The 16805-nt window shown below is 44.0% G+C and overlaps 1 protein-coding gene across 1 annotated transcript in view; it reads left to right on the forward strand.

Moving 5' to 3' along the window:
• ALK (ALK receptor tyrosine kinase) overlaps nt 1–16805 on the forward strand; it is a 140456-nt gene that overhangs the window by 52714 nt on the left and 70937 nt on the right. The window contains exons 10-13 of the mRNA XM_040430232.1: nt 5191–5338; nt 9213–9344; nt 12405–12549; nt 12896–13078. Coding sequence (XP_040286166.1) covers nt 5191–5338; nt 9213–9344; nt 12405–12549; nt 12896–13078 — 608 coding nt within the window. The remainder of the gene's footprint in view (nt 1–5190; nt 5339–9212; nt 9345–12404; nt 12550–12895; nt 13079–16805) is intronic.

Below are 16805 nucleotides of genomic sequence, written 5' to 3' on the forward strand. Positions count from 1 at the left end.
CGCACCCTTTACATATACAAGGCGCCCAGAAATTTATATTACGGTTTTTACATTATCTACACTGATACAGTGTAACAAATCGACCAGCTGTAAAGCAGGAAAAGCAACAATAAAGAATTATCAGGAAGGTCTTCTTTTTCTGAAAACCCTGTAACGATGTAATGGTTCTCACACCTCAGACGGATACATTGTCAGGGAAGGAGAAAGATTCATATATAGATGTAGCCAAGACTTTTCCCATTCACTGAGAGCAAGCAGAGATCCTGAAAACATTTAGTAGATTGGAACACTGCAGCACCATTAGGCCTCGTGCACACGACCGCATTTTTTTGCGGTCTGCAAAAACGGGTTCTGTTTTTCCGTGATCCGTGACCGTTTTTTCGTCCGTGGGTCTTCCTTGATTTTTGAAAGATCCACGGACATGAAAAAAAAAATCGTTTTGGTGTCCGCCTGGCCGTGCGGAGCCAAACGGATCCGTCCTGAATTACAATGCAAGTCAATAGGGACGGATCCGTTTGACGTTGACACAATATGGTGCAATTTCAAACGGATCCGTCCCCCATTGACTTTCAATGTAAAGTCAGGAGTTAATATACCATCGGATCAGAGTTTTCTCCAATCCGATGGTATATTTTAACTTGAAGCGTCCCTATCACCATGGGAACGCCTCTATGTTAGAATATACCGTCGGATTTGAGTTACATCGTGAAACTCAAATCCGACAGTATATTCTAACACAGAGGCGTTCCCATGGTGATAGGGACGCTTCAGGTTAGAATATACTAAAAGAACTGTGTACATGACTACCCCCTGCATAAAAGCTATGAAAAAGCTTTTATGCAGACGGATCTTCGGATCCGTCTGTATAAAAAGTAACCTACGGCCACGGATCACGGACACGGATGCCAATCTTGTGTGCATCCGTGTTCTTTCACGGACCCATTGACTTGAATGGGTCCGTGAACCGTTGTCCGTCCAAAAAATAGGACAGGTCAGATTTTTTTGACGGACAGGATACACGGATCACGGTCTCGGCTGCAAAACGGTGCACACACGGTCTTGGCACAACGGCCACGGATGCACACAACGGTCGTGTGCATGAGGCCTTACAGAAACAGTGACATGGTAATCTGTGGAGGAATCAGAAATAATCCCAGCAATCCCTGCCAGCTACCACCAGACTGGAAACCTTGCTGCACGGCTATGGGGGGCTCCTCCTGCTCCCAGCACCGGAATACAGGCAGGAGAAGTGGTGGTCTCAGGGAGGTCTCTGTTCTTATAGTAATGTAGCGTGATGGAGATCATATAGGGAGAGTATTCTGATGGGAAGGATTACTGAAGTAACAAATGGACAGGTCTCCTACAGACCATGTCACCGGTCTGCTCATGGATACACTGCAATGGGTGAGCTGAGATTTCTACGAGACAACAGGTACACTGACGAAAAGGCATCAAAGTGCAGGAAAGAAAGGGATTAAACAGGCTTTCCGAACAAAAATCATATGTTTAAAAGTGATAAGAACTGTGGTTAAAAACAACCAATGTTCATATAACTACTATAATACTGCTCCTATGTACAAGAATATAACTACTATAATACTGCCTTCTATGTACAAGAGTATAACTACTATAATACTGCTCCTATGTACAAGAATATAACTACTATAATACTGCTCCTATGTACAGGAATATAACTGCTATAATACTGCCTCCTATGTATAAGAATATAACTACTATAATACTGCTCCTATATACAAGAATATAACTACTATAATACTGCTCCTATGTACAAGAATATAACTACTATAATACTGCTCCTATATACAAGAATATAACTACTATAATACTGCTCCTATGTACAAGAATATAACTACTATAATACTGCTTCTATGTACAAGAATATAACTACTATAATACTGCTTCTATGTACAAGAATATAACTACTATAATACTGCCTCCTATGTACAAGAATATAACTACTATAATACTGCTCCTATGTACAAGAATAGAACTGCTATAATACTGCTCCTATGTACAAGAATATAACTACTATAATACTGCTCCTATGTACAAGAATATAACTACTATAATACTGCTCCTATGTACGAGAATATAACTACTATAATACTGCTCCTATGTACAAGAATATAACTACTATAATACTGCTCCTATGTACAAGAATATAACTACTATAATACTGCCTCCTATGTACAAGAATATAACTACTATAATACTGCTCCTATGTACAAGAATATAACTACTATAATACTGCCTCCTATGTACAAGATATAACTACTATATACTGCCTCCTATGTACAAGAATATAACTAGTATAATACTGCTCCTATGTACAAGAATATAACTACTATAATACTGCTCCTATGTACAAGAATATAACTGCTATAATACTGCTCCTATGTACAAGAATATAACTACTATAATACTGCTCCTATGTACAAGAATATAACTACTATAATACTGCTCCTATGTACGAGAATATAACTACTATAATACTGCTCCTATGTACAAGAATATAACTACTATAATACTGCTCTCTATGACAAGAATATAACTACTATAATACTGCCTCCTATGTACAAGAATATAACTACTATAATACTGCCTCCTATGTACAAGAATATAACTACTATAATACTGCTCCTATGTACAAGAATATAACTACTATAATACTGCCTCCTATGTACAAGAATATAACTACTATAATACTGCCTCCTATGTACAAGAATATAACTAGTATAATACTGCCTCCTATGTACAAGAATATAACTACTATAATACCGCTCCTATGTACAAGAATATAACTACTATAATACCGCTCCTATGTACATCAATATAACTACTATAATACTGCTCCTATGTACAATATGGAGTATGGTAGGCCTCTATCTCTTGCAGTTTCCTCCTTTGTACTGTACGTTTAGTTCTTGGTCCTCTCGTCCTCCCCTTGGTGTGGTCCGTTAGATGGCCGCGTGTTATTGGCGGTGATTTTCACGGCATGGTGCTCTTCAGGCTGTAATTTCATGAGATCAGCGGCGCTCGGTCCTTCTCATTAACATCTGTCTCTTGAGCTGTGTAATTACTTGATGATAATTAGACTCTACTGGGTATTTATATTCTGCCTCTAGTTAATATCTTGCTGTTTTAAGAACAGTTTAGCGGCTCGAGATTATAATCTGCCCTTCTTATAATACTCAGCCATGTCATGATTAAAATTTGTATATCTACAGATTATGTATTGACCTGGTCGCAAGAGCTTGCAATTTTCAGCAGTGTACCTGATCACTGACTTCCCATACCAGCTATATGCCTGTGTATAGTAATGGACAGATTTAAAGTCTCTGCTCCTTCCACTATGTAACTCTCACAAGATCAGCAAACTCCTCTCCTGAAATACTCTGTGCTGCTGGGGACCCTGCTCCTTCCACTATGTAACTCTCACTCTGTGACTTCCACAAGATCAGCAAACTCCTCTCCTGAAATACTCTGTGCTGCTGGGGACCCTGCTCCTTCCACTATGTAACTCTCACTCTGTGACTTCCACAAGATCAGCAAACTCCTCTCCTGAAATACTCTGTGCTGCTGGGGACCCTGCTCCTTCCACTATGTAACTTTCCGTCTATGACCTCCACAAGATCAGCACATTCATCTCCTGAAATCCTCTGTGCTGCTGGGTACCCTGCTCCTTCCATTATGTAAATTTCAGTCTGTGACTTTCACAAGACCAGCACATTCCTCTCCTGAAATCCTCTGTGCTGCTGGGGACCCTGCTCCTTCCACTATGTAAATTTCAGTTTGTGACCTTCACAAGATCAGCACATTCCTCTCCTGAAATCCTCTGTGCTGCTGGGGACCCTGCTCCTTCCACTTTGTAAGGGCTTATGCCCACGAACGTAAGGGCTCTGTGACCGTGCAAATTGCGGTCCACAATGCATGGGTACCGACCGCATGGCAGCCGCATGCGGATCACAGACCCGTTCACTTGAATGGGGTCCGCGATCCGAATCCTACGGTCCACACCGCAAAAAAGTAGTGCATGCGCTACTTTTTTGCGGCGCGGAGGCACGTACAGTAAATCCACGGAAGCACTCTGTAGTGCTTCCGATCCAAGCCCCTGTTCCGCATCTGCCGGATTGTGGACCTATTGAAGTGAATGGGTCCACGATCCGTGATGCGGGATGTACTCGCGCAATACGGCCACGGCCGGGCAACGCCTGTGTGCATGAGGCCTTATTGTTTGTGAGTCTATGTGGTTCAGAAATAAATCAAAGGCCCAAACGGGGGCAAAAAGGAAGCTAAAATATAACTTTTAATGACTGCAATAAAATATCTGGGTAATACCAGCTATCAAAACAGACAAAACACCTAAACGCCATGTATTAGAATCCAGTATTGGAACTGCAGGGCACATGAACTCCTGTAGCATATACGGGGGGGATAAGTAATAGAAAAGGAGCAGTCTTACCAGTTTGACGGGAACAACTATCCCCAGAAACCCCTAAATCACGGGAGGGGGGCTGGGGTAACCCTATCTACCTACACAGAGCACCCGCCTCGAAAGGGGCGACCCCGTCCGGATACCTGTCCATAGCCCGGAAGGAATCCCTGGGGATAGTTGTTCCCGTCCTATCTGCACTGAGCGTCTTATAGTCACTTATAGTCCTTCACGACCCTGTCGGACTAGAAAACTATGTTTCAGGGTTTCTTGAGGGACACCTGATCGTCCTCAACCGCAGCACTTCAAACTGGTAAGACTGCTCCTTTTTTATTACGTATCCCCCCGTATATGCTACAGGAGTTAAGGTGCCCTGCAGTTCCAATACTGGATTCTAATACTTGGCCTTTATGTGTTTTCTCTTTTTTGATAGCTGGTATTACCCAGACATTTTATTGTAGTCATTAAAAGTTATATTTTAGCTTCCGTTTTGCCCCCGTTTGGGCCTTTGATTTATTGATCTTGATTTTTGGAAGTGCACCCCCTCTATTTTTGACCATAATATTTGTGTGATTATGTGGTTCAGCACTCTAAGGCTAGTGGTAGATGTGTGTAGTGCAGGATATAATGTAGCCGGTTCTTATTGATGGCAGCTGAGGTTGGGTGTCCTGTAGGTTCTCCTCTGTAATGGAGGCAGCAGATTGTCCAGTGGTCACTTCTTGTCCTTCTCTCCTCAGGATCTCTGGTTATGGAGCAGCCGGTGGGATTGGGGTAAAAACCCCTTCTAGGGCGCACGGGACGGCACTGGTCGGGGTGTTCGAGTTACAGAAGGACGACATCTTGTACATACTGGTCGGTCAGCAAGGTGAAGACGCCTGTCCCAGAGTAAGTGGATCTAATGTACAAGTAATGTAATACATTCATGTATGTCACCAACATGTTCTGCCGCGCGGTACAAAGATTGTCATCACTCACATCTCTGTCCCCAGTGAGCTGACAATCTAATCACTAGTAGTGTCAGTATCCTGTACCCACGTGTCATTTTCCTGTCCTCCACGTGTCACTGTGCTTCCCCCCCCCCAAGTGTCACTGTCCTTCCCCCCCAAGTGTCAGTGCGCTTCCGCCCCCCCCCCCAAGTGTCACTGTTCTTCCCCCCCAAGTGTCACTGTTCTTCCCCCCCCAAGTGTCACTGTTCTTCCCCCCCAGTGTCACTGTCCTTCCCCCCCAAGTGTCACTGTCCTCCCCCCAAGTGTCACTGTCCCCCCCCCCCCAAGTGTCACTGTCCTTCCCCCCCCAAGTGTCACTGTCCTTCCCCCCAAGTGTCACTGTCCTTCCCCCCAAGTGTCACTGTCCTTCCCCCCAAGTGTCACTGTCCTGCCCCCAGTGTTCATTATCCTGTCCCCCAGGTCTCGTTGTTCTGTAACCAGTTGTCCTTAGTCTGCATCCTAGGTGTCATTGTCCTGCCCCCTAGATGTCATTGTCCTGCCCCCTAGATGTCATTGTCCTGCCCCCTAGATGTCATTGTCCTGCCCCCTAGATGTCATTGTCCTGCCCCCTAGATGTCATTGTCCTGCCCCCCACGTGTCGTTTTCCTGCCCCCAGGTGTCATTGTTCTGTCCCCCAGTTATCATTGTCCTGCCCCCCAGGTGTCATTGTCCTGCCCCCCAGGTGTCATTGTCCTGCACCCCAGGTGTCATTGTCCTGCACCCCAGGTGTCATTGTCCTGCCCCCCAGGTGTCATTGTCCTGCACCCCATGTATCGTTGTCCTGCCCCCCAGGTGTCATTGTCCTGCCCCCCAGGTGTCATTGTCCTGCCCCCCAGGTGTAGTTTCCTGCACCCCATGTGTCATTGTCCTGCCCCCAGGTGTCATTGTCCTGCCCCCCAGGTGTCATTGTCCTGCACCCCATGTGTCGTTGTCCTGCCCCCCAGGTGTCATTGTCCTGCCCCCCAGGTGTAGTTTCCTGCACCCCATGTGTCATTGTCCTGCCCCCAGGTGTAGTTTCCTGCACCCCATGTGTCATTGTCCTGCCCCCCAGGTGTCATTGTCCTGCCCCCCAGGTGTCGTTGTTCTGTCCCCCAGGACTGTCGATATAATCAGGAAAAGGGGGGGGGGGGTTGAAACTCCATCCCCCTTCTGGCCCCCATACCAATACCCAGAAACCCCTTCAATAAGGACACTGACACTGTTCCTCTTTTAACCACTTTATTGTTGTTGGGTGGTAATCGGCCACAGCTAATTATTTAAACGGCAAAACCATAAACCTTAGCACCGTGCACTCTGCCAGCCGCTGGTCTCCCAGCGGGCAGTGCCGCCCATTTGCCTCCAACACCTCTCCGTTGTATTAACCTGCCGCCAGCTGTGACTTACAAATTCAGCCAGGCACCTTGCCTACTTAAAGATTCCAACCGCAACCACATACAAAACCACAAATTGAAAAGAAGAAACCTAACTGCCAACTTCCAGGGAGGGAGGGACACAGAGCTTCCGCTCAAAGAGGGAGAGAAGAAGCGGAACGGTGGCTTATATGTCCTGCTGGACGCCCGCCTCCTCCCCTCTAACTCGGATCCAGCATTAACCCCAGCCTGCCTCTACCAAATGGGGCCAGGGGGAACCCACACAAGGTGGGGAAAAAAGGGGGGGGGACCACCAGTCCCTGCCCACCCTCCCTAAACTGTCGGGTGGCCCCCAGGTGTCATTGTCCTGTCCCCTAGATGTCATTGTCCTGTCCCCCAGGTGTCATTGTCCTACCCCCTAGATGTCATTGTCCTGTCCTCCAGGTGTCAGTGTCCTGCCCCCCAGGTGTCATTGTCCTGCCCCCCATGTGTCATTGTCCTGCCCCCCATGTGTCATTGTCCTGCCCCCCATGTGTCATTGTCCTGTCCCCCAGGTGTCATTGTCCTGTCCCCCAGGTGTCATTGTCCTGCCCCCCAGGTGTCGTTGTTCTGTCCCCAGTTATCAGTGTCCTGCCTGCCAGGTGTCATTGTCCTGCCGGAGGTCATCTATGTTCTCTGTGACTCTCATTAGTGTGACATTATTTGTGGTTCTCATACCTCTGTGTAATCTCATTTCATTGGTCGGCCCAGCACCATGTGATCTGCGGCTCAGACTTCTCATTTACAATGACTGCCATAATGAGGATGTGGCAGCGCGGAGTATATTGCATTAGTATTGACATCCCCTCCGGCTGGTAAACAGGAGGCATCAATACTTTCCTGGTCTGATAGATAATTATAGAAAAAAGTCTGGACGACCTCACATGGTCCAGGATCCAGCGTGCAGGAAAGGACTCGAGACTGCGGTCAGCGTGCGGTCAGTTGGCAAAACGGTGATGCTTGGCAGCAAGACCGGTGCCACCCAATGAAGGTGGAATCAGTCCTTTACTCTTCACATTAAGAGACAAAGGTTGTAGAGTAACGCAGATGTTACAGTGGTGGTCTCTGCTCACCGTTTCCTTCACTTCCAGTGGTGCGGACCACGCGGTTTTTCTTCCCCACTTCCTGGTGGACCCAGCCACCAGAGTAGCTCTGTCCCTTCAGGCAGGCTGAGGTCTGCTCCTTGCCAGCTAGGCCTCTCTCTGCCCATAGGGCATGCATGTCCACCCTCCACCTCCTAAAGGAAGAGTGCACATGCACCTTTATCTTCACCAGCTAAGGCATCTTTCCTATGGGAGGCTGCCTGAGCAATAGGTTCTAGTTCGCTAGTTGCTGCAAAGGTGTGCTTTTCTATGTTTGCCTGCCCATGTACTGACTTCTGCCCGTTTTCTAGATTTTGACCCTTCGCTATCTGACATAACCCCTATTTAATTCTCCGTTCTGACCCTGCCTGCCCTGACCTCTGTTTTCATGTACTCTGCCTGCCCTGATCTCAGCCTGTTACTGACTACGATTTGCCTGTTCTTTTGGTGCCCAGCACCAGTGTCTCTGGTCCCCGTGGGTCAGTTGTCAACTACATCGGGACTACTCCAGGAGGTAGTAGCCTAGTGGTTCCCCTGCAGTGAAGTCCAGATCCCTGTCTAGGGGTTAAAGCCAGGGAAGACTAGGGGGCTGCCAGCCGAATCTGCTTGGTTGACACAGTGGATCCACGCCCACTGCGTAACAGTAGAACTGCAGGATCAGACTACACAGTTTGTTTGTAGTCTGTTACCACGGAGACACAGCTCGGTTTTGTCACATTTTCAGAATACTGTGGCAAAAATGTGTGAACAAAGCCTCATTTAGTACTGTGACTACATAATCGAGCCTGGCTGTGTATGAACTGGGTGTCCAGCCCATCTTATTAACCCAACGCAGGCATTAATTAGTCACAAGGTAATTTAGATCTTCATATCCTCCTTATTGACACAATCCATTACAATACCTGCTTGCTGATGGTTTCCAAGTAAGACAATTCTAAACATTAGCCAATGTGATATAAACGCCCAAGGTAAAGCAAAGGTTGGCAAAAAAAAACTGGTAATAATACTATATCTCTTTAAAAATCATATTTCCATATTCTCATTTGAGCAGTATTTTGTGCTGCAGAGCTGTTCTTCCTCCTATTTTATGCTCACTCTCCCCTGCTCCCCTTTCTCTCACCTGTATGTCCTTTGGGGTTAGTACAGAAGGGAAAGGCACTTTTACACTGAGGTCGGAGCATCCACATTACCGCCCACATGCGGCCCGGGGAGCTTGCAATCCAAGCTCCTCCTGGTACGTCTTCCATTCACTTCAATAAAGGGCAGAGAACCTGGTGATAAATGCCAGTCTCTTCTCTCGCAGACCGACCCCGTCCTGAAGATGGTGTGCATGGGCGAAAATAACCAGATCGAGGAAGAAATCAGAATCAATGGGAGTGTTAGCGAATGGGCCGGCGGAGGAGGAGGAGGCGGAGGGGCCACTTATATTTTCAAGGTAAGTGATTTCAAGAAATCTGTGGCAAGACTTGAACATCGCTGTTCACAGACGCTCTCCATCCAATCTGACTGAGCGCGAGCTCTTCTAGCAAGATGAACGGGCAAAAAATGTCAGCCTCTAAATGGTAGAGACGTCCCCCAAAAGACTGCAGCTATAATTGCAGCAAAAGGTGATCCTACAAAGTATTTAAATAGCAGAGACCCGCTGCACATGTATGCGTTCAGCGATAAGGCTAATCGCTTACATCTTACCTTTCAGATGCCGTGGTCAAATGTTACCACGGCATCTGCGCAGAGCGGAAACCGGAAGTCTTGCGCTTCTGGTCCGGTAACAGCGTTCCCCGACTGAGATCGGGGAATCTGTTACCTCGATCTAATTGACCGAAGCCTCAAGCCGGCTTCAGAGTCAATTAGATGTATATATCAATACAGGCCACTAGGTGGCAGCCTTGTATTGATATAGTGCAGGCATGCTCAACCTGCGGCCCTCCAGCTGTTGTAAAACTACAACTCCCACAATGCCCTGCTGTAGGCTGACAGCTGTAGGCTGTTCGGGCATGCTGGGAGTTGTAGTTTTGCAACAGCTGGAGGGCCGCAATGAAGTCTTCAATGATAACTATTTAGATATCACTGAATACTAATGATTGCCAGTTATTGTCACCCAAGGTGAGTTAAAAAAAAAAGTAAAAAAAAAAAAAAAAGTTAAAAAAAGTTTTTACAAATATAAAAAAACCCTAAAAGTTCAAATCGCCCCCTTTCCTTAAAATAAAAATACTTAACCAATTAAAAAAATAAACATCATGGGCGAAAATGCCCATACTATTAAAATAAAACAATATTAATGACAAATGGCGTAGCGGGGAAAAAAATAAAAAATTTGCCATTTTTTGTCACTTCAACTACACAATAATTTTTTAATAAAAAGTGATCAAAAAGTCGCACACACTTAAAATTGGAATCAATGAAAAGAACAGATCGTCCCTCAAAAATGAGCCCTCACACAGCCCCGTACACATAGCTACAAAAAAAGTTATAGGGGTCAGAATATGGTGTCGTTCGACCGTACTGACCTGGAGAATGTAGATAACCTTTATCAGAATTGAGGTTTTTTTCCCAATTCTACCCCATTAGTTTTTTTTTTCCCGCTTCCTACTACACGGTATGCAACTTGTCCCACAAAAAATAAGCCCTCATAAGGCTATGTGAATGGAAAAATAAAAAAAGTTAGGACTATGGGAAGGCAGGGAGTGAAAAACGAAAACGCAAAATTGGAAAATCCCAGGGTCCTTAAGGGGTTAAAGCAAGTAGTAATAATATCCCAAAAAATTAGATACAATGTCATACGATAGGGCGATGCTGATGGTGCTGCATTGTAGCTGGGGCCACGGCGGATGGTGGAGCTTTCCTCGCCTCCCGCCGGTGAAATATTACTTCTCATTATTATGTGATGCAGAAATGTCGGCAATTAATACATAGCTGACAACAAGCGGAGCTATGCCGTCCTCTGCTTGCTGGCAGAATAGATATTAAAGAAGCGAGAGTCATTAATAAAGCGCCCGGATTAATGGAGAGAGGATTCAGTAATAAGTCTCTGCTGTTTAAGGAGTCATTACTCTTCTCTGCCAAGAGGACTGGAGATGACACTGTAACGATGGCTGCAGCGACGCGACCAGAAGAGGAAAGATAAGCGGCAAACGAAAATGTAACCTGAACGCAGCAACGATGCCGTACTGTACAGTGTAAAGCTGCAACATGTGGTCAGCAGCGGGACGCAACGCAACCGTAGGCAGTGTACTCCCTCTATAAACCTTTACAATAGTCAAGACCTCTGCTTGCTGTCACCGAACGTGAACGTTAGTTACAGTGTCAGTGAAAGCAATCTATGGCTTCTATGCTGAAGCGCAACGTTAGCGGAGTTCACACAGCTGAGAGTTTGTCACAGTGTATCAGTCTGGAATCCAAAGTATAAAAGTGCGTAAAATAAATAATTCGCTTTTTCCGCGTGATGATACATTGTAATAAATGCTCAGTGATATGAGCTGGACAGGAAAGTTTTCTGGAGTCTAAATGGAAACATTCACTGACAGCAAGCAGAGGGCTTTAAAACTGTGAGGCATTGATACACGATATTAGATACTTGCAGAACTTCTCATCATACGTTGTTTACACTGTAGCGTTAAAAGGGGTTTTTATATTATTCATAGGCCTGTCCTCAGGATAATATCAGAACGGTGGGGGGGAAGGGGGTCCGACTCCCGGTAATGCCACTGTGTAAAGAGGCCGTGGCACTTCGTGAGCACTGTGGCCTCTTCCTAGGCCAGTGACATCACGTTCATCGGTCACATGACCTAGGCACAACTCGAGTGAATGGGGCTGAGGTGCAATACCAAGCACAACCACTATCCAGTGGATGGCGCTGTGCTCGGAAAGGCGCAACCTCCTCAAGCAGCTGATTGGCAGAGGTCCCTGGTATCGATCCCCCACCGATCAAATACGGATGACCTACCCTCAGAATAGGTCGTCACTATTAAACACTCACACATAAACCGCAGTATTGCTAATATATACGCCCAGGGTCAGCACACATTATAGGATAACCTGGTGGTGATTTCATCAGAATTGACAAAATTTAGCTTTTTAAGATTTTCACATCTTTATAAAATTTGGAGTAAATTCAGAAACACATTTCTCAGCTTGTATTAGTCTCGATGCGTCTTATACTCCAGTCACATCTAAAGCTGCAGCCAGAATTCTGCAGCTTCCCAGTTGAAATCCATCAGCCCTGCACTGACTGACTGACTGGCTTAGAGGATTTTCCGTAACGCAATGCACCCTTGCCAAGTCAGCGGCTGTCGTGGCATGCTGGGAGTTGTAGTTCCACAACAGCTGGAGAGACATAGGTTGCAGACCACTGCTCTAGCTGAAACAGGCGGCAAGGAGAAGCCCCCAACACCTCCACATCACAGGACCCCTGGCAAACAGGATTTTGGGGAGGGGGAGATCTCACTGCAGCTGGAAACAATGTCATTTCTACTAAATGTATTTACTTTCTTCACAGATGGAGAACGGAAAATACATCCCGCTGCTGATCGCCGCAGGGGGAGGAGGAAGAGCGTACCGGGCGAAGGCCAACATCATCCACCCAGAGAGGCTGGAGAGTAACTCCACCATGCCAGGGGTCAATGGAAAATCGGGGACAGCGGGTAAATCTTTGGTTACATTTTTTTATAAAAATAAATAAATAAATGGTAACAATGGCTGTAAAATATTTGTGTAATTCTAATATCATCAGAACTCTTCAAACTCTTCACATTAAATCCATTATGAATTTCACTTGTAATACCCTCCCTGTCCTGATGGTGCGCTGTTCAGGAAAACACAGCCACGAGCATCATTCAGCACAGTGCAAAGCAGTCTCTGCAGCTCCACCTAGTGGTAGATTTATATCTAATGATGTTACATCCCAAACAAGAGGGCCAGTGAAATCTCAGTATATCACACATAGGGAACTTCTACCTGTGATGTGGGCCTCTTGTTTTTTTTGTGCAGGAGGTGGAGGCGGCTGGAGCGATCGCACATCAGTTCCATGGGCAGGAAAATCCCTCTTGGACGGTGGAACTGGGGGGGAATCTTGTCCACAGGCCATTACGAAGTGGGGGTGGGAAACAAGAGGGGGTTTCGGAGGCGGCGGAGGCGGGTGCTCCTCAGGTGGAGGAGGTGGAGGATATATGGGTAAGTAGGATTCAGTTGTGTTTTGCTTTCTCATGGCAACAATATATAAAAGTAATGTAATAATTAGGGATGAGCGAATTGACTTCGGATGAAACATCCAAAGTCGATTCGCATAAAACTTCGTTCCAATACTGAACGGAGCAGAAGCTCCGTACAGTATTAGAATGTATTGGCTCCGATGAGCCGAAGTTATTGCTTTGCGAAGTCTCGCGAGTATCAAAACAAGGTTTTATGTGAATCGACTTTGGATGTTTCATCCCTAGTAATAATGTAATGTACAATACACAGTATATACTGTCACCTGGTATATAGTGATATGGACCATGCTGGTATAACCTGGGCATCTCCTGTATATAATTATATATGTACAGCTGGTATAAGTTATACATCTTCCTGTATATAGTGATATGGACCATGCTGGTATAACCTGGGCATCTCCTGTATATAATTATATATGTACAGCTGGTATAAGTTATACATCTTCCTGTATATAGTGATATGGACCATGCTGGTATAACCTGGGCATCTCCTGTATATAATTATATATGTACAGCTGGTATAAGTTATACATCTTCTTGTATACAGTGATATGGACCATGCTGGTATAACCTGGGCATCTCCTGTATATAATTATATATTTACAGCTGGTATAAGTTATACATCTTCTGTATATAGTGATATGGACCATGCTGGTATAACCTGGGCATCTCCTGTATATAATTATATATGTACAGCTGGTATAACCTGGGTATCTCCTGTATATAATTATATATGTACAGCTGGTATAAGTTATACATCTTCTGTATATAGTGATATGGACCATGCTGGTATAACCTGGGTATCTCCTGTATATAATTATATATGTACAGCTGGTATAAGTTATACATCTTCTTGTTTATAGTGATATGGACCATGCTGGTATAACCTGGGCATCTCCTGTATATAATTATATATGTACAGCTGGTATAAGTTATACATCTTCTTGTATATAGTGATATGGAGCATGCTGGTATAACCTGGGCATCTCCTGTATATAATTATATATGTACAGCTGGTATAACCTGGGCATCTCCTGTATATAATTATATATGTACAGCTGGTATAAGTTATACATCTTCTTGTATATAGTGATATGGAGCATGCTGGTATAACCTGGGTATCTCCTGTATATAATTATATATGTACAGCTGGTATAACCTGGGCATCTCCTGTATATAATTATATATGTACAGCTGGTATAACCTGGGCATCTCCTGTATATAATTATATATGTACAGCTGGTATAACCTGGGCATCTCCTGTATATAATTATATATGTACAGCTGGTATAACCTGGGTATCTCCTGTATATAATTATATATTTACAGCTGGTATAAGTTATACATCTTCTGTATATAGTGATATGGACCATGCTGGTATAACCTGGGCATCTCCTGTATATAATTATATATGTACAGCTGGTATAACCTGGGTATCTCCTGTATATAATTATATATGTACAGCTGGTATAAGTTATACATCTTCTGTATATAGTGATATGGACCATGCTGGTATAACCTGGGTATCTCCTGTATATAATTATATATGTACAGCTGGTATAAGTTATACATCTTCTTGTATATAGTGATATGGAGCATGCTGGTATAACCTGGGCATCTCCTGTATATAATTATATATGTACAGCTGGTATAAGTTACACATCTTCTTGTATATAGTGATATGGAGCATGCTGGTATAACCTGGGCATCTCCTGTATATAATTATATATGTACAGCTGGTATAACCTGGGTATCTCCTGTATATAATTATATATGTACAGCTGGTATAAGTTATACATCTTCTTGTATATAGTGATATGGAGCATGCTGGTATAACCTGGGCATCTCCTGTATATAGTTATATATGTACAGCTGGTATAAGTTATACATCTTCTTGTATATAGTGATATGGAGCATGCTGGTATAACCTGGGTATCTCCTGTATATAATTATATATGTACAGCTGGTATAACCTGGGTATCTCCTGGGCCAAGAAATATCTCAAGACTGATTTTTCTAAGGTTTTATGGACTGATGAAATGAGAGTGAGTCTTGATGGGCCAGATGGATGGGCCCGTGGCTGGATTGGTAAAGGGCAGAGAGCTCCAGTCCGACTCAGAAGCCAGCAAGGTGGAGGTGGAGTACTGGTTTGGGCTGGTATCATCAAAGATGAGCTTGTGGGGCCTTTTCGGGTTGAGGATGGAGTCAAGCTCAACTCCCAGTCCTACTGCCAGTTTCTGGAAGACACCTTCTTCAAGCAGTGGTACAGGAAGAAGTCTGCATCCTTCAAGAAAAACATGATTTTCATGCAGGACAATGCTCCATCACACGCGTCCAAGTACTCCACAGCGTGGCTGGCAAGAAAGGGTATAAAAGAAGAAAATCTAATGACATGACCTCCTTGTTCACCTGATCTGAACCCCATTGAGAACCTGTGGTCCATCATCAAATGTGAGATTTACAAGGAGGGAAAACAGTACACCTCTCTGAACAGTGTCTGGGAGGCTGTGGTTGCTGCTGCACGCAATGTTGATGGTGAACAGATCAAAACACTGACAGAATCCATGGATGGCAGGCTTTTGAGTGTCCTTGCAAAGAAAGGTGGCTATATTGGTCACTGATTTGTTTTTGTTTTGTTTTTGAATGTCAGAAATGTATATTTGTGAATGTTGAGATGTTATATTGGTTTCACTGGTAAAAATAAATAATTGAAATGGGTATATATTTGTTTTTTGTTAAGTTGCCTAATAATTATGCACAGTAATAGTCACCTGCACACACAGATATCCCCCTAAAATAGCTAAAACTAAAAACAAACTAAAAACTACTTCCAAAAATATTCAGCTTTGATATTAATGAGTTTTTTGGGTTCATTGAGAACATGGTTGTTGTTCAATAATAAAATTAATCCTCAAAAATACAACTTGCCTAATAATTCTGCACTCCCTGTATATAGTGATATGGAGCATGCTGGTATAACCTGGGCATCTCCTGTATATAATTATATATGTACAGCTGGTATAACCTGGGCATCTCCTGTATATAATTATATATGTACAGCTGGTATAAGTTATACATCTTCTTGTATATAGTGATATGGACCATGCTGGTATAACCTGGGTATCTCCTGTATATAATTATATATGTACAGCTGGTATAACCTGGGCATCTCCTGTATATAATTATATATGTACAGCTGGTATAAGTTATACATCTTCTTGTATATAGTGATATGGAGCATGCTGGTATAACCTGGGCATCTCCTGTATATAATTGTATATGTACAGCTGGTATAAGTTATACATCTTCTTGTATATAGTGATATGGAGCATGCTGGTATAACCTGGGCATCTCCTGTATATAATTATATATGTACAGCTGGTATAACCTGGGCATCTCCTGTATATAATTATATATGTACAGCTGGTATAACCTGGGCATCTCCTGTATATAATTATATATGTACAGCTGGTATAACCTGGGCATCTCCTGTATATAATTATATATGTACAGCTGGTATAACCTGGGCATCTCCTGTATATAATTATATATGTACAGCTGGTATAAGTTATACATCTTCTTGTATATAGTGATATGGAGCATGCTGGTATAACCTGGGCATCTCCTGTATATAGTTATATATGTACAGCTGGTATAACCTGGGCATCTCCTGTATATAATTATATATG

The sequence above is a fragment of the Bufo bufo genome, chromosome 4 (assembly GCF_905171765.1).
Source record: "Bufo bufo chromosome 4, aBufBuf1.1, whole genome shotgun sequence".
In the NCBI taxonomy this organism is placed as follows: Eukaryota; Metazoa; Chordata; class Amphibia; order Anura; family Bufonidae; genus Bufo; species Bufo bufo.